Raw genomic sequence first — 23,109 nt, forward strand, 5'->3', positions numbered from 1 at the left:
ATAACATATTTCCCTAACAAACCCTCTTATTGAGAGGTGACAACATGCTAGCAGCCCTCACTCTTGGTGCCTGCTCGGCCTCGGCATCCACCCTGGAGGTGCTTGAGGAGCCCTGCAGCCCACCAGGGCACTGTGGGAGCCCCTCTCTGAGCTGGGCAAGGCCCAGAGGGAGGTGTGGGCAAGAACCGGAGCTGTGCGGGACGCTTGCAGGCCAGCATGAGTTCCAGGTGGGCGCAGGCTTGGCAGGCCCTGCACTCAGAGTGGCTGGCAGCCGCTGCTGGCCCTGGGCAGTGAGGGGCTTAGCACCCAGGCCAGCAGCTGCAGAGGGTGCTCTGGGTCGCCCAGCAGTCCGGCCTGCCAGCTCTGTGCTTGAATTCTTGCTGGGCCTCAGCTGCCTCCCAGCAGAGCAGGGCTCCCGACCTGCAGCCCACCATGCCTGAGCCTCCCTGAGGAGTGCTGCCCCCTGCGCTGGCACCCAGTCTGATCGACTGCCCAGGGGCTGAAGAGTGCGGGTGCATGGTGCGGGACTGGCAGGCAGCTCCACTTGCAGCCCCCGTGCGGGATCCACTAGGTGAAGCCAGCTAGGCTCCAGAGTCTAGTAGGGAGTTGGAGAACCTTTATGTCTAGCTAAGGGATTGTAAATACACCAATCAGCACCCTGTGTCTAGCTCAAGGTTTGTAAATACACCAATCAGTACTCTGTATCTAACTAACCTAGTGGGGACTTGGAGAACTTTTCTGTCTAGCACTCTGTGTCTAGCTCAGGGATTGTAAAGGCACCAGTCAGCACTCTGTCAAAATGGGCCAATTAGCTCTCGGTAAAATAGACCAATCAGCTCTCTGCAAAACGGACCAATCAGCAGGATGTGGGTGGGGTCAGATAAGGGAATAAAAGCAGGTTGTCGTAGTCAGGGGACCGCATCCCGGTTGGGTCCCCTTCTATGTTGTGCACGGTTTGTTCTTTCTCTTTTCATAATACATTTTGCTGCTGGTCATTCTTTGGGTCCATGCCACCTTTATGAGCTGTAACAATCATCATAAAAGTCTGTAGCTTCACTCCTGAAGCCAATGAGACCACGAACCCACGGGGAGGAATGAACAACTCCAGATGTGCCGCCTTTAAGAGCTGTAACTCTCACCGCTAAGGTCTGCAGCTTCACTCCTGAAGTCAGCGAGACCACGAACCCACCAGAAGTAAAAAAACTGCGGACACATCTGAACATCTGAAGGAACAATCTACGGACACACCATCTTTAAGAAGTGTCACACTCACCGCGAGGGTCTGCAGCTTCATTCCTCAAGTCAGCGAGACCGAGAACCCACCAATTCTGGACACATTATCACTATGGGGTGGTGGTTGTTGTTAGAGATGGAGTTTTGCTATGTTGCTCAGGTTGGTCTCAAACTTTTGGGCTCAAATGATCTGCTCACCTTGGCCTCCCAAAGCATGCGATTACAGGTATAAGGCACTGCACCCGGCCTTATCACTATGTGATGGACAAAGAACCTCTGAGAAGCTACTCTACTTGCTCAAGTAGTCATCTAGGAAAAGATGAAACTAAAATCTGAGCCCAACCTTCTGGCTCTAAAGTGTGATCTCTGACTCTCACTACACAGATCGGGCTTTCCCTACTGGCCGTATTTGCATGGTTTCACTGACTTACATTATCCTCCTAGTTTACTTACCTGGTCTTAGTCATCATACTTTACACACCTGACCTTTACATCTGGCCTTCAGACTTAGCTTTCCACTTCTGGTTGTACCTGCTGGTCCTTACCCAACTAGTGGCCTTAACCTTCTGGTTTTACCGATCTGGCCATAGCTTCCTGACTTGTCCCCCTGGTCTTACTTACCTGTTCTTACTCACCAGGCCTTAACCTCCTTGCCTTACCAGCCTATTTCTATTAACCACCTGGTGTTACTCACCTGGTCTTAACCTCATGGTCTTACCCACTGTGCTTACCCACCTGGTATTATCCACCCGGTTTTGATCTCTTGGTCTTAGTGATTTGGCCTTACCTGGCATTAGCTTTTGGCCAACCACATTACCTTAACCTAGAGTTCCTACTTAGCCTTATCTGCCCCTTAGTCATACTCACCCAGTCTTACTCTCCTGACCTTGCCCACTTTGCTTTAACCACCTCATCTTAACCTGGTGCTCTATCCATCTAGCTTCACCCACCAGGTCTCACTCACCTGGTCTTACTACCTGCTCTTAATCTTGTGGCCTTTCCTTCCGGCTTTTCCCGCTGCCCTTATCCAGCAGGTCACATCCACCTTTGGTCAGTGTCTGGCTTACAGGTCCCCAGAACTGTTACCTTTGCACCAGAGCCCACTCTCACCTAATCTCCGTGTGCTGGTGCTACGTTAATTGTGGTGGTTAGGAGGCACCTTCCATGTGAGGCCAAGTGTTCTGGCTCTGGTTGTCCTTGAAGTTGCGTCTCAGGCTCCTGGGCATGGCAGAGCCTGCATTCCTGTGACTCGACTGAGGCCAGTGTGATGGAGACTTCCCGGCAGCCTCCTAGACCTGGTCTCTCCAAGGTCAGATCTTGAGACTTTTGGGCACCCATCCAAGTGCCTGACCTGGTGTGCCAACTTGCCATTGGTCTGCGTAGCCGGTGGACACATGGTCAACATGAAACCACCTTAACCCGCTTCCCATCAGGTCTGGTGGGAGGGATGGGGCAGCGCCTGGAGCACAGAGAGGCTCAGTAAAGGGCAGTTAAACTGGTTTCGCTGTGGTGGATCCCTCATGGGGGTCTTTCTAGCCCAAACTGGGTGTGATCCTGCGATAGTCAAGAGCTCACAGGCAGCTCTTGTTTTTCTCATATTTTATAGGAACATGGAGTTTTCAGAAAGTCCAGAAAACTGCTCAGTGGCCTTCTCAGGCTCAGTCTTGGCCACCTGACTTGTTGCCAGTTCCTTTCACTGCTGGTGACCCCTAACATTTATCTGGGGTCTCATCATGGGGTCTGAATTTGTTACTTTAGTTTCTTTTATGAAAGAGTGTGTTTGAGTGTATTGGAATTGGTTGTTTTATACTCTGTGAAGTCAATAAACCCATTCTTGTCTCCAATCCCACTGCCTGAGCTAAGGAGCCTTCCACAGTTTCCACAGTTGACTTGGAGTGTTCAAGTGCACTGCACTCAAGTACACTCCTGGGTTGTAGCTGCCACCTGGTGTTCCCAGAGCTTGCGCCTCTGAGGCGTCCTCTTGGGTTGTGGATCCGTGGAAGAGCCCTGCTCCTGGGAACTAACATTTCCCTTAGAATAGGGAGATAATGGAAGGTCTTGGCTGGCATTTCTGGAGATGCCAGATAAGGCTGACAGTTCCTCTAAGATTCCTTCTTAGGATGCTTGCCTATGTGTTCATATTCTATATTATAAACCTATGGTACTTTTCATTTAACATTCTATTTTTGAAAATTTTCCTCTGTTATGAAAACTTTCTTGATGTTTAATGGATTCTCCACCATTTTCTGGAAGACTGTGGTATTTTGGTAACTGGAAGTAACCACAGTTTCAGCACTGCTCCAAAGACTTAGGCGTTCTTCTGGTTGTTGGTGGAGTTTGCATGTCAGTCATGTATCTGCTTCTGATATTTTATAGAAATGTTTGACAAGGATGATTTTGCTAACCTTTGCCTTGCAGTTCTTCTAGATATTGTACTTATGATTATTATTCTTTTCTGCAGGTTGGTCTAATTGAAGGCAATGGAGAAGTAAGTCTTTATAGATCAAAATCTTAGTTCTAGAAAAGGTGAGGGAGGCTGTTTTGGAAATACGTCTATTCATAAATATATTGTTTGATGTATTTATGAATTTGATGATATTGAAGCCTCTCAGTACTCTGTTACCCTTATGGGTAATCTTAGGGCTTATAACATTTAGGAGACACCTGCAGATGCACAACAATAACTTTGTTTATTGTGGTTTCTAAGTTATTTATATGATTTGCAGAAGTTCAGGAAATGTGGAATAATGTAAGAAGAAAAGAAAGATCACATGTATTTCTTCTGCCCATAGATAATGAGCACCTAACAATGCTGTAGACTCTTCCAGGTTCCTGTGTGGCCAGCCGCAGTAATGCTGTTTATTTATTTATTATTAGTAGTAGTAGTAGTATTGTTTGAGATGTAGTTTCATTCTTCTTGCCCAGGCTGGAGTGCAATGGTGCCATTTCCGCTCACTGCAACCTCTACCTCCCAGGTTCAAGCAATTCTCCTGCCTCAGCCTCCCCAGTAGCTGGGATTACAGGCATGCACCACCACGCCCGGCTAACTTTTTGTATTTTTTTTTTTTTTTTTTTTTTTTGAGACAGAGTCTTGCTCTGTCACCCAGGCTGGAGTGCAGTGGTGGGATCTTGGCTCACTGCAAGCTCCGCCTCCCGAGTTCACACCATTCTCCTGCCTCAGCCTCCTGAGTAGCTGGGACTACATGCACCCGCCACCACACCCGGCTAATTTTTTTGTATTTTTAGTAGAGACAGGGTTTCACGGTGTTAACCAGGATGGTCTCCATCTCCTGACCTCGTGATCCACCTGCCTTGGCCTCCCAAAGTGCTGGGATTACAGGTATGAGCTACTGTGCCCGGCCAGTAATGCTGTTTAAAATGAAAGAAGGCTCTACAATGGGGCCATGGTGCATACCTCATATGAAGTGAGCATCTTCCGTGTCCGTAAGTTTTATGTATGTATTCTAATAATTCTTGAGGAACCTGTATTTTTCTGTTCCTAGAGGAATCTAGGGAGGAGGTAAGGTGGAGAGGTTAAAGTCACAGCTCTTCAATGATCTTATAATTCACAGAGTTTCTGTTTAAGTCCTTAAAGTGACACTGTGATGAGCATCTGTGAATGTGTGTATTTGTGCTCTCCTGGCCACTTCCTCAGATGAACTTCTAGGCAGAATTGCCAGATCAAAAGGGTACACATCTTGGAAATGTTGATGTAGGATGCCTTTCTCTCTCTCTCTTTTTTTTTTTTTTGAGACGGAGTTTTACTCTTGTTGCCCAGGCTGGAGTGCAATGGCATGATCTTGTCTCACTGCAACCTCTGCTTCCTGGGCTCAAGCGATTCTTCTGCCTCCGCCTCCTGAGTAGCTGGGATTACAGGCATGCACCACCATGCTCGGCTAATTTTGTATTTTTAGTAGAGATGGGGTTTCTCCATTTTGGTCAGGCTGGTCTTGAACTCCCAACCTCAGGTGATCCGCCCACCTCAGCCTCCCAAAGTGCTGGGATGACAGGCGTGAGCCACTGGCCAGTCTCATTTTAAGACTGCATTGGTGTGGAGCTGTGATAATTTGTGCAAGACAGTTGAAGTGCAGTTTGTTATAATATTGCTAATGGTCAACTTGTGGAAAAGTCCACTTTGTCCTGAGAAGAACTGGCTTGCAGGAGGTCAGGTGAGGTCCTCGGCATGCTCTGAGCCATCCTGTCCACTTCCTATGTGTCAGGCAGACTATGAGCCCAAAGGTCTTGAAGTATTGCAGTTTTAGGTTTTGTTTAAACATTAGTTATTTCTGATTTTTCTAATTATTTGCATACACAATCTCTTTTTACTCTTAGCAGTGAGACCCTAGTAAGTGGTCTCTTGATGCTTACTATGACTTTGGGAATGTTTGAAAGTGGTGACCGAGTCCCCCACCTGGTCTTCTGCCATGTCGCTTGGCCCTGCTGGTCTATTTGTTTTTGGCCAGTGCCAGTTCGGGAGCCAAACCTTGTCACCTACCTCCAGTCCACCTTGCCCCCTGGGGAGTCAGGTGGAGATGCTTCTCTGGACCCTTCCCAGTGTCCTGTTCTGATCTTTTACCTGGTGCAGGGCAGAGGGGCTTAGAGGACTTGACCTCATTAACTGAGCAAGCGCATGTTCTCCCTGAAGCTTCCTGGTGCCTGGCAGGGGTCAGGCACTGTACGCCAGTCAAGCCAACACGTAATATTAACCATCACAGGGCCACTTGTGCCTCTCTTCCTCTTCCTCCTGCTGCTGCAGATAATCCATTTCCAGATTTCCCCTGTATGTATCAGGGTTCTGTAGAGAAACATATGCATTTATATGGAAAATATAGAAAAGATTCATTTCAAGGAATTGGCCTGTGTGATTGTGGGGACTGGCAAGTCTGAAATGTGCAGGACAGGCAGGAAGTGGGCAAGAATTGATGCTAAAGTCGAGGCAGAATTCCTTCCCTCTAAAACCTCAATTTTTGCTCTTAAAGCCTTCAGCTCGTTAGTTGAGCCCCACCCCCATTATTGAGATATATGTGAAGTGCTTGTGCTTATGTAGACTCACATAAATATATGCATATTAGTCATATATGTAAATGAGGATATATGGACAGTGCCTAGCACATAGTGGGCACTCACAAAAATCTGCTACTAGCCGTGTGCACTTTGCCTACCTGTAGTTCCAGCTACTTCTGAGGCTAAGTCAGGAGGATCTCTTGAGCCTAGGAGTTCTTTGAGTTCAGCCTGGGCAACATAGTGAGATCTTGTCTCAAAAAAGAAAAAATATGCTGCTATTAGCTGCTATTATTATTGTTCTCTTTGTTAGTTCAAATCTTTCTCCTTCCTCCATGTAACAATTGCCGATCCTTGGTTTTGGTTGTCTATAGTTATATGGAGGGAGGGAAATATTTGAGAATAGGGCTCATATCTTTCCCTATATTTCCTTATTTAATCCTGAGCCTGAGTGGAGGGTGAGGCTGTGTCAGGGAAAGAAGGCGGCGTGGGAGTGAGGCCATGCGCTTGTGCTGGGCAGGCCTGTGCATGGGCGCACCTGTGAGATCGAGTAGGAGAGATGTCGGGTGCTTCTGGAGGTGGAGATTAGACTTGCAGATTGGGGAGTAGGTTAGATGCCCTCCCTGGGTTCTCAACATGGAAAGGAGGCTGGGAGTGGGCAGTGGGGCCTCGGGCATTAGCAGTGGGAGGTGGGATGACAGAGAAGAATGAGAAGGCCAGTGGAGAAATGGCATTCCCACTCCAGCTTTCTGCAAGGTTGTATTATTGAAGTGGTGCATGTGAGCCTTCTAGATGTGCGGGTAGAGGGGTAAGACTGGAGGAGCAGGGCCGAGTCAAGGCTGGGTAGGACTTGGGTGACACAAAACGAATTAGTATTAAAGCCAGACTTGTGATTTGAGCTCAAATTCAAACAATTAAATTTTCTGTTATCCATTTTCAAAGAAGAACAAGCTCCTTTGATGTGAAACAGACTGGTTGTGGACTCAGTGAAAATTTAGAAAAGAAATTGAGTTTGGATCTGTTTTACAAAATGTATGATTTTTTAAAATAAATCATTTCTACTCTTTATTCAGTGTGTGCATTTCCTGACCTTTGTTTTCATTTAAGAGAGGACAACAGTTATGACAGCAGTTCTGGAAGTGAGTCTGTTAAGTAAGATATTAATTTCCTTAATTACAGAAATTACATAGAAACCTTTATTTTTATTTTAAATTGATATAGCCATCACATTAATTATTGTTTCCAAATGTATTAATTACAAGCATGGTTTTAGACAGCATTGGAAAAGTAGTTATATGGCAAATAAAATAACTTCTAGTTGGCAAGGAAAGTGAAAAACAGGATAATTTCAAGCAAGAAAAGACTCGTGTCTGTGTTTTAGAACCTTCAGATCAGCCTAGAACCTTCTGAGACAAGGATTCTGAAAACTTTTAGTCTTTATTTGCCATTTTATCTTCAATGCTGTTTTTAAAAGCTGGTTCTCGTGCAACCCCTGGTCTCCCAACACTGTCCTGATAGGCCAATAGTCTAGGCAGCAGTTGTGGCAACAGCTGGAACTGCCTGCACCTTCTGGGCACTAGTGCTGGCATAAGGACCTTGCCAATCATGCTGAGCAGGAGTGCCTAGCTTCTCTTCAGGCGACCCTCCCAAAGGTGGCTCAGATCTGGAAGGTCCAAAGCCCATCTTGTGACACATCAGGTGTGAACCCCAAGTCAGAGGGTTGTTGTCTACTTTTGAAGCCTTGCATTTTTACATGGTCCCCACCCATCTCCATAGCAAAATAATAGTTAATAGCAGATAGCTAACACTCACCGAGTGCTTGCTGCCTGCCAGGCACAATCCGCACCTGTGATTTAATTTCTATAACTTTGTGGAGGTGATAATATTGTAACTCCCATTTAACAGATAAGGAAAGTGAGGCACAGAGAGACTCAATTACACACGTAGAGGCACATGCTCATGTAACACATGGCCAGTGCAGACAACAGGAATTCACTGCTGTTCCCTTTCACAATACATTTTAATATTATGGAAATGTGGTCCTTGAAAAAGTGGTCATTGAGCACTTACCAGGCCCCAGGGGTACAGTTCCCCCGCAGCTTGCATTCTAGTGGGGAGAGACAGGAAATAAATGCTAAAATGTGCAGGATGCCAGGAGGGGCCCATTCCCTGAAAGAAAGAAAAGGGGAGAGTGGCTGTGTCAGGAGAGTCTCTCTGACAGAGCAGCCTCTGAGCAGATAACAGAGGATATGAGGGAGTGAGCCACAGGGCTATTTCTGGGGGAAGACGGTAAGTGCAAAGGCCCTGAGGCAGGAGCGTGCCTTCAAAAAGAAATGGCAAGGAGTGGCTGGAGGACAGCAAGTGCGGGGAGGCTGGGAAGAGACAGAGGAAAGGGCAATGAGATCCTAGAGGGCCATGGCCACACTGAAAGAAGTTCCTGTGAGACAGAGACTCTCAGAATAGTTCCCTTTTAAAGTCACATGACCAGGTGTCAGTGTCTGTCTTTCTTTTCTTTCTTTCTTTTTTTTTTTTTTTTTTGAGACAAAATCTTGCCCTGTTGCCCAGACTGGAGGGCAGTGGCATAATCTTGGTTTACTGCAACCTCTGCCTCCCGGATTCAAGTGATTTTCCTGCCTCAACCTCCTGAGTAGCTGGGACTACAGGTGCCGGACCCCACACCCAGCTAATTTTTGCATTTTTAGTACAGACGGGTGTCATGAGCCTCAGGCGAGGACCGGCCATTTTCACTTCTTTTGTGGTGGAATGTCATCAGTTAAGTCGGGGCAGGGCATTTTCACTTCTTTTGTGATTCTTCCGTTACTTCAGGCCATCTGGGCGTATATGTGCAAGTCACAGGGGATGCGATGGCTTGGCTTGGGCTCAGAGGCCTGACAACCGGGTTTCACCAAACTCCTGACCTCGTGATCCACCCGCCTTAGCCTCCCAAAGTGTTGGGATTACAAGCGTGAGCCACCATGCCCCTCCTAGTGCCTTTCTTACTTCCAAACATGTGTTTCTGAACCGCATAAGGAGCTGGAGGGCTGATGGTAGCCAAGTGTCATCGTGAGCACTGTGAGACTCTAGCAGAGTTCTGGGGTCCTGGTCACCCCAGATGACTCTCGAATGGGAGCAGCTGCCCTCCGGTTGCAATGCTGGTCTCCGAGATGAGTGACTGTAATGGAGAGATTGATGATGACCCCATGTCCTCAGACCTTCATTGTTTCCGCAGAAGGGAACTGGGAGAGGCTTCCACCAAGGAAGTTTTTGTGAAGCAGTGAGCTTGCCTTCCTGTTTTCTGTAATTCCTCCCATTCTCCCATGTGCTCCTGGTGAGAGGACAGGAGAATTGTGCTGAAGGGTGATGAGAGAGCAGGAGTGGTTGCAGTTCTGGAAAAAGATAATAAAACACTTACCTGCCTGAAGGCAGTGCACTGAAATGAAGAGGCACACTCAACAGCATTGTCATGCATTGGACCTGTGAGGGGTGTCATTGAATTGACCACTTGGGATGTGTAAATGTTTATTTAAAGTTGCCCTTGGCTGTAAAGCCTGAGGTGGGTGGACCCAGGATGGATTTGTGCCAATACACAAGTGACAACATCTTTCACAGCCGAAGAGTGGGAGGATAAAGCCTTGCCCACAGATCGCTGTCACACAGGTGCAACCTTACATTTTCCAAAATAGTCTTTGAAGTGCCAGCATTGTTGAGTGGCATGCACTTTTTGAATTATGTAATCTGGGCATATTGTATACATTTATTTTTAAAATTTTGTTTAAAAATGCCAATCACGTTTATTTGACTTTATACATATAAGTAACTTTTTTTCTATCATATATAATTTAATAAAATCCAATCTCACTGTGAACACTGGACTGCTGAAAATGCATTTTTACTATAAAATAGGATTCTGTAAATTGCTTTAAGAAAGCATTTGTTGGCTGGGCACGGTGACTTATGCTTGTAATCCCAGTACTTTGGGAGGCTGAGGCGGGCGGGTCAGGTCAGGAGATGGAGACCAGCCTGGCCAGTATGGTGAAACCCTGTCTCTACTAAAAATACAAAAAATTAGCTGGGCGTGGTGGCGGGCACCTGTAATCCCAGCTACTCGGGAGGCTGAGGCAGGAGGATGGCGTGAACCGGAGAGGCAGAGCTTGCAGTGAGCCAAGATTATGCCATTGCACTCCAGCCTGGGCGACAGAACGAGACTGCATTTCAAAAAAAAAAAAAAAAAAAAAAGAAAGCATTTATTGATATAGTACTTCTATATTATCTATGTACTTTTTCCCAGACACACACAGTGAACAAGTGATCACTGGGCTCCTTTCCTGGGCATAGTTTTTGTAAGTAATTGTGAATACAGGATACTTAATATCTTTGATCATTTAAGTTTTTACATAAAACTAACTCTAGTGGGAGAAAAACAAAGGCGCATAAGTCACGTTCACACATCTTATGTAATCACTTTGATTGTTCCCTTGGGTAATGATGCTCTGACAGAGTGCTATTGAGTTCTCTTCCTTCCTTTCTCTCTCTCTCTCTCTCTCTCTCTCTCCCCCCCCCACCCTTCCCCCCCCCCCCCCCAGGCTGGAGTGCAGTGGCATGATCTTGGCTCACTGCAACCTCCGCCTCCCAGATTCAAGCATTCTCCTGCCTCAGCCTCCCAAGTAACTGGGATTACAGGTGTGCACCACCATGCCTGGCTAATTTTTGTATTTTTAGTAGAGACGGGGTTTCACCATGTTGGCCGGGCTGGTCTCAAACTCCTGGCCTCAAGTGCCCCGCCCGCCTCAGCCTCCAAAAGTTCTGGGATTACAGGCGTGAGCCACCGCACCTGTCCTCTTAGTGTTTTTGAGTGAAATAAAAACCCATAATAATTGGAAGACGTCTTCTTCTATGTAAAATTTAGAACTAGGCTGTGCGCAGTGACTCATGCCTGTAATCCCAACACTTTGGGAGGCTGAGGCAGGTGGATCATCAGGTGTTTGAGACCAGCCTGGTCAACATGGCAAAACCCCATCTCTACAAAAAATACAAAAACTAGCTGGGCATGGTGGCGTGTGCCTGTAGTCCCAACTACTCAGGAGATTGAGGCAGGAGAATCGCTTGAACCTGGGAGGTGGAGGTTGCAGCGAGCCAAGATGGCACCATTGCACTCCAACCTGGGCAACAAGAGTGAAACTCCATCTCAGAAAGAAAAAAAAAGAAAAGAAAAGAAAAGAAAAATTAGAACTAAACATGTAATCTTATTTGTCCAACAAAGACTAGTAGACTCGGAGAGAGTATTCCACTGTTCAGAAACTGAAAACTTTATTTGAGGTCAACAGAAAAGAAGTTGAGATTAAGTATCATGTTTTGTCCTGGAGCCAAATATGTAGACTTTGTTGTTAAGCCTGGCTTGACACTGGACCTTCGATTGATGTTAACTGTGACTCACCCTTTCTTGCCTCCTTTCAGTTTCCAAATTCTCTCTGCGTGGGTCAAAAGTGGTTGTTTGCCAAAAGTTTAATAGTGTGTGCATTGTGTGTGTGTGCATGCCAACATGTATGCAACCCATACAACGCCTGTAACACCAATTTAGCTTCATATTTTAACAGACCATGATTCTAGCATCATGTCAAAGTCTCACAGGTTAAAAGTTCTGTGTCCACATTAGAAGGTACTGTGGATCACTGTGTAGCCCATGCCAAATGGCACATGAGCTCTCTTTTTCCTCTGGGTCCTGGTATTGTAAACAAAGAAACAGTGTGCCATTATGAGCCCTTGATTCTGTGCAAAGTCATTCATCATTACCCATCTTTGACTTTTTTTTATTTTTTATTTTTTGAGGCAGACTCTTGCTCTGTTGCCCAGGCTGGAATGTAATGGTGTGGTTTCGGCTCACTGCAACCTCTGCCTCCTGGATTCAAGTGATTCTCCTCCCCCAGCCTCCCGAATAGCTGGGATTACAGGCACCTGCCATCATGCCTGGCTAATTTTTGTATTTTTAGTAGAGACAAGGTTTCATCATGTTGGCCAGGCTGGTCTTGAATTCCTGACCTCGTGATCCACCTGCCTCCACCTCCCAAAGTGCTGGGATTACAGGCGTAAACCACTGTATCTGGCCTCATCCTTGACTTTTAACACGTACAGAGCAACCAATAATGAGTCCTTCCTCAAAGTAAAGTCAGTGAAAATGAATAATAAATGTCTAAGACTTTGTGGTTAAACATAACTTCACACTGAGGGGGGTCCTGTCTCTGTTTATTTAAATTTTCTTCCACTGGGGGGGTCTAATTTGGAGCTTTCTTGCAGAGGATTGTGTGCTGCATCCTCAGATCCACAGTACCAGGTTTTTTCCACAAGTGAAAAGAAGATAACAAATGGGAAAGAGCTGTCCAGAATTGGTGTGGGTGCTGGCACCAGGCCTGACCATGGAGAGGACTCCCCCATATATAACCTAGGCCATCTATTTTCTTCAGGCTTGCTACTTAAAATGGGGTCTGGAAACCAAGGTACCATGAGGATCAGCATCAACTGAGAGCAGCTTGTTAAGATGTAAAATCTCAGCCCCACTCCAGCCCCGCAGCACTGGAACCTGCAGCAGGCAGAATTCCAAGGCAACTCTTATTCACATCAGAGTTTGAGAAGCAACTGCTCTACAATATACTAGGGAGCCATGTGAGATCTCAGGGTCAAGTGTAGAGTGACTTGAGGTTTCCCCTTGGTTAAGAGCTCCTCAAATAAGACAGGTTAGCTAATTTCAGAGCAATTTTTTAGATTTAGAAAATTGGGGTGAGGCGCAGTGGCTCATGCCTATAATCCTAGCACTTTGGGAGGCCGAGGCAGGCGCATCACCTGAGGTCAGGATTTCAAGACCAGCCTGGACAAAATGGTGAAACCTCTTCTCTACTAAAAATACAAAAATTAGCCAGGAGTGGTGGTGTGCACCTCTAGTCCCAGCTACCTGGGAGGCTGAGGCACAAGAATTGCTTGAACCCGGGAGGAAGAGGCTGCAGTAAGCTGAGATTGTGCCACTGCACTTCATCCTGGGTGACAGAGTGAGACTCTGTCTCAAAAGAAAGAAAGAAAGAAAGAAAGAAAGAAAGAAAGAAAGAAAGAAAGAAAGAAAGAAAGAAAGGAAGGAAGGAAAAAAATGAAAATTGGGTTCATTTTGGGTTTTGTTGCACAAATATATATATTTAAGCAGCTGTTAGGTGCAAAGCATTATGGCCTGAGGGGAGGTTGTTTGGATATTCATAATGGAACGAGATTCCTAGAATATAGAACAAAGCTGCAATGTTTAAACCATTTTTCTAAACTTTTGTGTAATTCAGCATGGAGGTCATTGAATCTCCTTTCTCATCTGTGCCTATTATAAGTCCAGTTAGAATAAGGGTAGACGTGGAGGGTGAACTGAACGTAGCAAAGTAGACAGATGCAATGGTGACTACACATCACACTTTCAGATTTGAAATGTGGGGTTGACAGCAGTTGAAAAATAAGGATTAGGTCTATAATAAACTGTCTTTATTAATGAGCTATAGTTTGAGTAATTAACACAAATTCAGAATAAGTAGTATATTTAATGAGTTTATGTTTTTAACAAGTACGTTAGGTTAGTTAGAAAGGCCTCATGCACACTTCCTGGGAAGCTAGAATAGCTGACCATATTCAGCTAATGTGGAGGGAGGTTCCCCCAGGAACAACAGCGACAATGACTTGGGAAAGGCTGGATGTCCTTCCTGGCTGATGCTTTACACCTTTCTTCTTGGGTTGATTATTTTATTCCTATGTAGAAGATTTCTTGGACTTAGCTTTCAGAAATTCAGAAAAGCTAAATTTAAAGTTCAGCTTTATCAAGGGAGCCTGGATGAATGGTTACGTTAACCTCTATATGGCCTTTGAACAATACATAGAAAATATCAAGGGATAGTTGTAAAAATGAGGATAAAAACATCTAAAGTGCTAAGTAGAAAGTAACTGAGTAGAACGGAAGCCTGTAGAGTAGAAAAGTTAGATTGAGGGTTGAGTGTGGTGGTTTATGCCTGTAATCCCAGAAATTTGGGAGGCCAAGGTGGGAGGATTGCTTGAGCCCAGGAGTTCAAGACCAGCCTGGGCAATTAGCAAGACCCTGTCTCTATAAAAAATTAAAAATTAGCTGGGTGTGGTGGCGTGCGCCTGTAGTCCCAACAATTTGGGAGGCTGAAGAGAGAGGATAGCTTGAGCCCAGGAAGCTGAGGCTGCAGTGAGCCACATCACTCCAGCCAAGGTGACAGATGGAGATGCTGCCTCAAAAAAATAAAGTTAGATTGTATTTGCATGAAGGGCATGTAGTTAGCTTACAGATATGATGCTAGTGCTTATTTAATTTTCTGAAATCTTTTAGAAGAAGGTTGCTGGTGCCACATGGGGTACCGTGTTCTTTTGGAGTTTGTGCAGGAAGAGGTTTGGAGATCCAGGAGCTTAAAGTCAGATGACAGGTGCCTTGGCCTCTGTGGCATGTCTCTTTGGACTCTGTGAAAGTTATTTCATTGCTGTGGCTTTCTAGAATAATGTGAAGATAATTGTAAGGTGCCACATGCACTGCTTGGACTCTTACAGTTCTGACAGTTATTCCTGGCAAATTTCAAAACCAGAGTCTGTTTCTACTTGTAGGATATTTCAAAGATCTCACCTAAGAAATTAATGACAATGGAGAAGCCTCTTGTTTGCAAGAATTTATTTTAGAATGGAAATAAATACAGAGTGATGAGTGAATCAGAAGCTGTAATTACCCTAGAAATACACATTCTTTTTTTTTTTTTTTTTTTTTTTTTTTGAGACACAGTCTTGCTCTGTGGCCTAGGCTGGAGTGCAGTGGCACGATCTTGGCTTACTGCAACCTCCACCTCCTGGGTTCAAGTGATTCTTCTGCCTCAGCCTCCTGAGTAGCTGGGATTACAGGCATGCACCACCATGCCTGGCTTATTTTTGTATGTTTAGTAGAAATGGAGTTTCACTGTGCTGGCCAGGCTGGTCTCAAACTCCTGACCTCAAGTGATCTGCCAGCTTCAGCCTCCCAAAATGCTGGGATTACAGGCGTAAGTCACCACGCCTGGCCCAGAAACACATATTCTAAAAACCAACTTGAATTAGCAGCAGAGATGTATATCCTTAGATATGGTAGGCTTCCTTCCTTCTTTCCTTCCTTCCTTCCTTCCTTCCTTCCTTCCTTACTTCCTTTCTCTTTCTTTCTCTCTTTCTCTCTCTCTCTCTCTTTCTTTCTTTCTTCTCTCTCTCTCTCTTTCTTTCTTTCTTTCTTTCTTTCTTTCTTTCTTTCTTTCTTCTCTCTCTCTCTCTTTCTTTCTTTCTCTTTTCTCTCTCTCTCTCTCTTCTTTTTTTTTTTGACAGAGTCGTACTGTGATGCCCAGGCTGGAGTGCAATGGCACAATCTTGGTTCACTGCAACCTCCACCTCCTGGGTTCAAGCGATTCTCCTGTCTCAGCCTCCCGAATAGCTGGGACTACAAGTATGCGCCACTATGCTTGGCTAATTTTTGTATTTTTAGTAGAGACAGGGTCTCACCTTATTGGCCAGGCTGGTCTCGAACTCCTGACCTCAAGTGATCTGCCCGCCTTGGCTTCCCAAAGTGCTAGGATTACAGGAGTGAGCCACCATGTCGGGCCAGATATGGTATTTTCAATGTTTCAAAATAGTGTATTGTGTTCTCACATTTTATAACTCTATTTCTGAGAAAACCATTGTTTGCTAACCTTGTAGTTTATTCCAAAGAAGCAGTTTTGGAGGATTTTGCAGAAGTGGCATCATGGGAGGGCATTTTCTGAACTCTATCAGCCCTGGTGATTGTCAGAGACTCAGGTGATCCTTTCAAAGTTTCTAGGACTAGGAATGGAATGAGAGAGGAGTCAGGTTAAGGCAATCAAGTGGCGATGGCAATGCCCAGTGCAGTTAAGTCCTTTGTTCCTGTATTTCCACCAGACTTGCTGTCGAACCTGGAGAGGAGCCGAGGAGGTGGGAGGCAAGGGCCAGTGCATGTAGTGGGGTTCAAATTCCGGTTCCACCCCTTCCTAGGGGAGGACTTGGGCAAATGGAGTAGCTCCTCTGAGGTTCTCTGTCCATAATATACTGATAAGAGGGTTTTCTGGGGGAAGGTGGTATTCATGGAGGGGAGACAGCTAAACTATTAGCTTGGTTTTGTAAATGTTCTCCAGTTCCAGGTTGGAGAGTGATTCAAGCAAGCAAAAATTATGAGGAGGTTGGAAAGCTCCAATGAAACCATGGTCAGTAGGTGGTAAGCATGTGTTGCAGTTTGATAACATGAAATACTGAAACAGAGAGAGCTGAAAAATAAGTCTTTAGAAAAACAGAGTTTAGGGACTGGAAGCCTCAATGAGGTAGAAAACCAGGGTGGAGGAAGGAGGGACTGGAAGCAAAAGAAAAGCACGTGTGTGACTTGAAAGTGAGATGTCCCAGGTCATGGTTTCAGTTACCACCCAAGCAATCACTGACCCTCTAAACTGTCATTATATCGTATATTGATATTGTATTTTATTAATTAATACACTTTTTCTCAAGACAGAGCCTTGCTCTGTCACCTAGGTTGAAGTGCAATACCGTGATCATGGCTTACTACAGCCTCAACTTCCCAAACGATCCTTCTAACCTCAGCCTCCTGTGTAGCTGGGACCACAGGCCTGTGCCACCTTGCCTGTCTAATTAAAATATATATATATTTTTAGACATGGAGTCTCACTATTTTGCCCAAGCTGGTCTTGAACTCCTGGGCTCAAGGAATGTACTCGTTTTGACCTTCCAAATCCCCTCAGATTATAGGTATGAGCCACTGTGCCCTGTCTAAGTAAAATTTTAAATATCTCCTTTTCTAAAGAAAATTGAATTTGTTGATAGTAAAGGTTTAAAATTGGGAAGTTATATTGAAATGTATCTGGTGCAACCAGTGGATTTTAATTTATCCACTGGTTGCATTTGATCAAAATGGATTCTGAGGAAATCGTATGGGTAGAAAACAAAGAATATTAAGTTTTATCTTCAGTAAAAACTCTAGTTTTCAGGGTGGGGTGGGTGGAGCTGAGGGTAGAGAAGGGCGAGAAAGCAAATATAATAATTGTCTCATCTCTATCACATTTGAAGAGTTGATGAAGTGAAGCAAAGCCCCAGCTGCTGGAGCAGAGGTGCCTGCTGGAGTTCCACAGACACCCGCAGCCCAAATCCCTGGAGCTCAGTGGGGCTCACGGTGAGTGTGGGGCTGCTTCAGACAGTGGGCGTGCTCAGCCGGGAGTGGGTTTGGTTTGGCTTTGCTTGGTTTGGTTCAAAGGGGCAGAAGTCTGCATCTCAGCTGTCTTCATGTGAATGTGGGGTCTTGTGACAGCGTCTCTTCTGTATCATGGGGGTGGATCTGCACCCTGCCTGATGGCCCGACTGCTTTGCCAGACCCTGCCTGCTTGGTCTTTACCGGCTTGCTCCTGCTGTGTATGATTACCGTGTTGGCATGGGACCGCCTTTCCCCTGTTTAATGTTGGTGCTGGGGAGCCCTTTTGCAACCACTCCTTTAATATCCTCCTCTCTCCTGGGAGAAGCTGGAGAGAGCTACAGGTCGTGGGGACCTCCTCTGGGAGAAGGAGATGGAGAAAAACACCAGATCCCCTCCATCTTCTGCAGCTGTTTTGAGTTTGATTTCTTATTCTATTTCAAGGAAGTTTTTTAGAATAACAGACACATGTATAATAAACACGTTTTCAAACCTAAAGAGGTGCAGTAGCAATGGGATGGAAGTGAGACCACTGAAAATCATTGGCTCCATGTGGGAGTTCAGGGTCTTAGTGTCATCATCTACAAATGATACTGAGGTTTCTTCTGCCATTGATACAAGTTTGCAGTAGATATTATTTCTGCATCTTTTACATTTTCAGTTATGATACGTCACCTCTTTGTCAGCATCACACACAATTCAGTGTTGACTATGATATTCTGAAAAGCACACAGGCCAGGCATGGTGGCTCATGTAATCCCAATGCTTTTGGAGGTAGAAGTGGGTGGATCCTTGGTGCCAGGAGCTTGATACCAACCTGGGTAACAAAGTGAGACCCCATTTCTTTTTTTCTTTTTCTTTCTTTCTTTTTTTTTTTTTTTGAAACGGAGTCTCTCTCTGTTGCCCAGGCTGGAGTGCAGTGGTGCTATCTCCACTCACTGCAACCTCCGCCTCCCAGGTTCAAGCCATTCTCCTGCCTCAGCCTCCTGAGTAGCTGGGATTATAGGCTTGCACCACCACGCCTGGCTAATTTTTTTTGTATTTTTAGTAGAGACAGGGTTTCACCATGTTGGTTAGGCTGGTCTCAACTCCTGACCTCGTGATCTGCCTGCCTCAGCCTCCGAAAGTGCTGGGATTATAGGCATGAGCCACCGCACCTGGGCGAGACCCCATTTCTATAAAAATATTTAAAAATTAGCCAGGCATGGTGGCATGTGCCTGTGGTCTCAGCTGCTTGGGAGGCTGAGGTGGGAGGATAGCTTCAGCCTGGGAGGTCAAGGCTGTCGTTAGCCATGATGGCTGCAGTGAGCCATGATGGTGTCAGTGCACTCCAGCCTGAATGACAGAGTGAGATCCTGTCTCAAAAGAAAAGAAGAAAGAAAGAAGAAAGAAAGAAAGAAAGAAACAAAGAAAAAAGAAAGAGCAAGAAAGAAAACAAATGATTTTAGTAGTTGAACATTAAAGGAGTTTTAACCAACTCTTTCATTTCTTCTCTCTCTTAAAAAACTATATGTTGCCTACAAGAAATTCTATTTCTTCTGTCATGTGGAATTTTTATTTTGCTCCATAAATGTAATGACATCGGGATATCATGGATCTGTTTTCTGTACATCTACTTATCACTTAAATAACTTTTGAATCGTTTCTCAACTTGTTTCTATTATATCCATCAGGTTATATGTGGACAGATGATGTGGTAACAACCAATGCTGACACAGAATGAGTGCTGTGCACAGGTCATCCATTGATGTCTGTCTCCTATCATGTCTTTGTCTCTCAAAAGAAAACTGTTTTGGAGCTCAGTCATGTTTGGAATTCTCAGTTTAAGCATAAGCCTCTCCTATGGATGTGGCTGACTTTTGCTCTAGATGCTATCCCATTCAATTAGCCAGTTTAACACAGGCCAGTTTATTAAAAGCTAAAATTACAGCCCTGTAAAGAGGTCGTTTGGACTCTGTATGTCAGGAATTGGGTTGTTCTTCATGGTATTCATTGCCATCTTCAAATAAATGAACCTGAAAGATGTGACTACTTTTTCATCACTGCAGATGCCACAGTAATAGAGATATTTAACTGGTAGCAACCAGAATAACAGATATTCTTCTATACTGACTTTCTTGGCTGTTTAAAAAACTGCTTTATACCACCTCTGGTTTATTTGTTTAGAATCTATTTTAATAATATTTTGCATTGTAAGATGCTTCTGGTCTCTGCTCTTTTTTCAGGCCTAAGGCAATATCTAATTGAGACTATGCATCACTATTAAGGCATCTTCACTAAAGCGCACGGCGGAAGCGCTGCGTGAGATGCAGCACCCGTCAGAAAGGGGGCTGCATTTCAAATGAGGAATGTCGTATTGCATCACAATAAAGTTAGTGTCCAGAGGGATCTTCCGCAGTACTGTGTTTTCCAATGTGCTGAATGATATTGTAGATTTTTTTTTTTTTGCTGGAATTTCTATGAATACATTTAAAGTAAAAGTGTTTTTTTAATATTTAATTTTGTGGCCAGGTGCAGTGGTTCACGCCTGTAATCCCAGCACTTTGGGAGGCTGAGGCAGGCGGATCACGAGGTCAAGAGATCTAGACCATCCTGGCCAACATGGTGAAACCCCGTCTCTACTAAAAATATAAAAATTAGCTGGGCGTGGTGGCGCGCATCTGTAGTCGCAGCTACTTGGGAGGCTGAGGCAGGAGAATGTCTTGAACCCAAGAGGCGCATGTTGCAATGAGCCAAGATTGCTCCACTGCACTCCAGCCTGGCGACGGAGAAAGACCACATCTCAAAAAAAAACAAAATTTAATTTTTTTGGTACATAGTAGGTGTATGTATTTATGGGATACATGAGATGTTATGATACAGAAATGCAATGTGAAACAAGCACCTCATGGAGAATGGGGTGTCCTTCCCCTCAAGCATTTATCCATCGAGTTACAAACAGTCCAATTACATTCTTCAAGTTACTTTAACATGTACCATTAAGTTATTATTGACTGTGGTTACCTTGTTGTGCTATCAAATAGTTGGTCTTATTCATTCTTTCTTATTATTTACTTGGTACTCAAAATAAAGTGTTTATTTTTATACTTCCTTCTCCATATACCTTTGATAGCAGTATAGCAGTGTTTTATTTACAGTAATTATAGGTTTTTCTTTTTAAACAGAATTTCACTCTTGTTGCCCAGGCTGGGGTGCAATGGTGTGATCTGCAATGGTGTGATCACTGCAACCTCCGCCTCGCGGGTTCAAGAGATTCTGCTGCCTCAGTTTCCCCAGGAGCTGGGATTACAGAGGTGCCCGCCACCACGCCCGGCTAATTTTTTGTACTTTTAGTAGAGATGGGGTTTCACCATGTTGGCCAGGCTAGTCTCGAACTCCTTACCTCAGGTAATCTGCCCACCTCGGCCTCCCAAAATGCTAAGATTACAGGTGTGAGCCACCGTGCCCGACCTCAAACTCATATTGGAAATTTAGAGAGATTGCCAAGACCCTAGAGTTTTGCATGTTTTCGCAAATTGATTTCATTAGTTCAAATCTCATACCACTTTTTCTAATTGATTGTTCTTACAACTTGACAGGTGACTGAGTTCAATATGATCAGAATTGAACCCTTTCAAAAAGCAGCACAAGTGGCAACTGCTAGTAACAAGATTAACTGAGTTTGATCCCCCTCTTCTGCTCCTTCCCTCTGATGGAATTCTCATTTTCCCTGGCCTCCCCATTGACATTCATCCAATGCCCATGCTGCTGGATCAGCCTTTCTGGAGCCACATCCAGCTTGGAAAGATGAAGGCTTTCCAACCTTTTTGGTGATGACAATGTGTTATCAAAATCAACAAATTAATAGATTTGCTTTCTTTGTGTATTTTTTGCAATGTTCTGTGAGATATCAAGCCACTTTCCTGGTAGTTTCTTATTCAGTATTTCACTGTACTGCTTTAATAAAAGATGGTCAGGCCTCAACCCTAACAGAGTCACTTTGAGATCTTGTTAATAAGTTGGGTTTAGAATCTGATACAGGTTTTGAGATGGCCCTGAGAACTTAGGTTTTTCATAGGCTCTCTGGGCAACTTTCATGGGGCAGAGATTTAGAAAACTGGGAGCAATCTGCCAGACATCGGGAAGCCACTAGATGGCAGAGCCATCCCTTGGAGCCCATTTTTCAATCTAGAAAGTGGTCAGAGAGGAAACCTGTGGAGTGGGGAAGAGTCCAAGTAGACATGTTAAATGCAAGTTAATAAGTGGATGGTGGGGCTGGGCATGGTGTCTCAGGCGTGTAATCCCAGCACTTTGGGAGGCAGAGGTGGGCGAATCACTGGGGTCAGGAGATTGAGATCACCCTGGTTAATGTGGTGAAAACCCATCTCTACCAAAAATACAAAAATTAGCTGGGCTTGGTGGCGGATGCCTGTAGTCCCAGCTACTCAGGAGGCTACGGCAGGAGAATGGTGTGAACCCAGGAGGTGGAGCTTACAGTGGGTCGAGATTGCACCACTGCACTCCAGCTTGGGCAACAGAGCGAGACTCCATCTCAAAAAAAAAAAAAGTAGGTGGTGAAGATGAGCTTGGGTGTTGCATCCTAGTGGGAGAGTGGGAAGGATTCCTGTCACTTCTCACCTCTTTCTAGCTTTACCGCCAGTATTTGAAACGCCTGGAGGGTCCTTAACTGAAACTCTGCGGCAGTCAACTGTGCTGTACTATAGCACGACCACTTTAAAAAGGTGAAAGTAGGAAAACTAGCTCAATGAGAGGGCTAATATTTTTATGGGGCCAATGATTTGAGTTGGTAGACATATATGCCCTCCTACATGATATAGGAGATAGAGTACAAAAACCAAACCAAAGTGTTTTTTCCTACCCTCACTCATCACACGCTACTCCTCACTCCTCACATGCCAACCAAGCAAGCAATTTTTCTGCAGATTCTGCAGTGCCCACCAGCTGGGTGTCCTCTAATTCAACTCAATTCTGACACTAGCTCTCTGGAGATACTGTCAGATCCCACAGGTTATGGGCTCAGTCCCACAAGACTGTCCCCCACTTCAGAGCCAGTTATAAGACTGAACTGCCAGAACTTCTGATCCACCGGCTACAAATTGGGGCTCCCAAGACTCTCCCCAGGGGTTCGATTAATTTGTTACAGTGGCTCACAGAGCTCAGGGCAGCACTTTACTTACATTTACTGGTTTATTAGTTAGATGTATAATAAAGGATACAGATGAACAGCCAGATGACAAGATACTTAGGGAGCTATCTGGAATGGTCCCAGCACTGGAGCTCCTGTCCCTGTGGAGTTGGGGTGCACACACTCCCTGCATGTGGATGTATTTGCAAACCTGGAACTTCTCTGAACCCAGTCCTTTTGGTTTTGTAGAAGCTTTAATTTGTAGGCATGATTGATTTCATTACTGGCCATTGGTGATCAAGTCAATTTTCAGCCCCTCCTCCCTCTCTGCATGGGGTGGAGCTGAAAATCCTAACCTTCTAATCCAGCCTTGGTTTTTACTGTGACCTGCTGCCATCCTGAAGTTATCCAGGGGCCCTCAGCTACCAGTCACCTCATTAACATATAAAGGTTTATATGCTAATTATATAGCATACATTATTATGTTATTTAATTATAATAA

The 23,109-nt window shown here is 44.9% G+C and overlaps 1 protein-coding gene across 1 annotated transcript in view; it reads left to right on the forward strand.

Annotated features, from left to right (window-relative positions):
• Positions 1–21,445, forward strand: part of LOC117084538 — a 34,619-nt gene extending 13,174 nt beyond the window's left edge. The window contains exons 3-4 of the mRNA XM_033213281.1: positions 17,365–17,467; positions 21,061–21,445. Coding sequence (XP_033069172.1) covers positions 17,365–17,467; positions 21,061–21,141 — 184 coding nt within the window. The 3' untranslated portion in view covers positions 21,142–21,445. The remainder of the gene's footprint in view (positions 1–17,364; positions 17,468–21,060) is intronic.
• Positions 21,446–23,109: the final 1,664 nt, after the last annotated feature.

This window comes from Trachypithecus francoisi, unplaced genomic scaffold (genome assembly GCF_009764315.1).
Source record: "Trachypithecus francoisi isolate TF-2019V2 unplaced genomic scaffold, Tfra_2.0 Lachesis_group0, whole genome shotgun sequence".
In the NCBI taxonomy this organism is placed as follows: Eukaryota; Metazoa; Chordata; class Mammalia; order Primates; family Cercopithecidae; genus Trachypithecus; species Trachypithecus francoisi.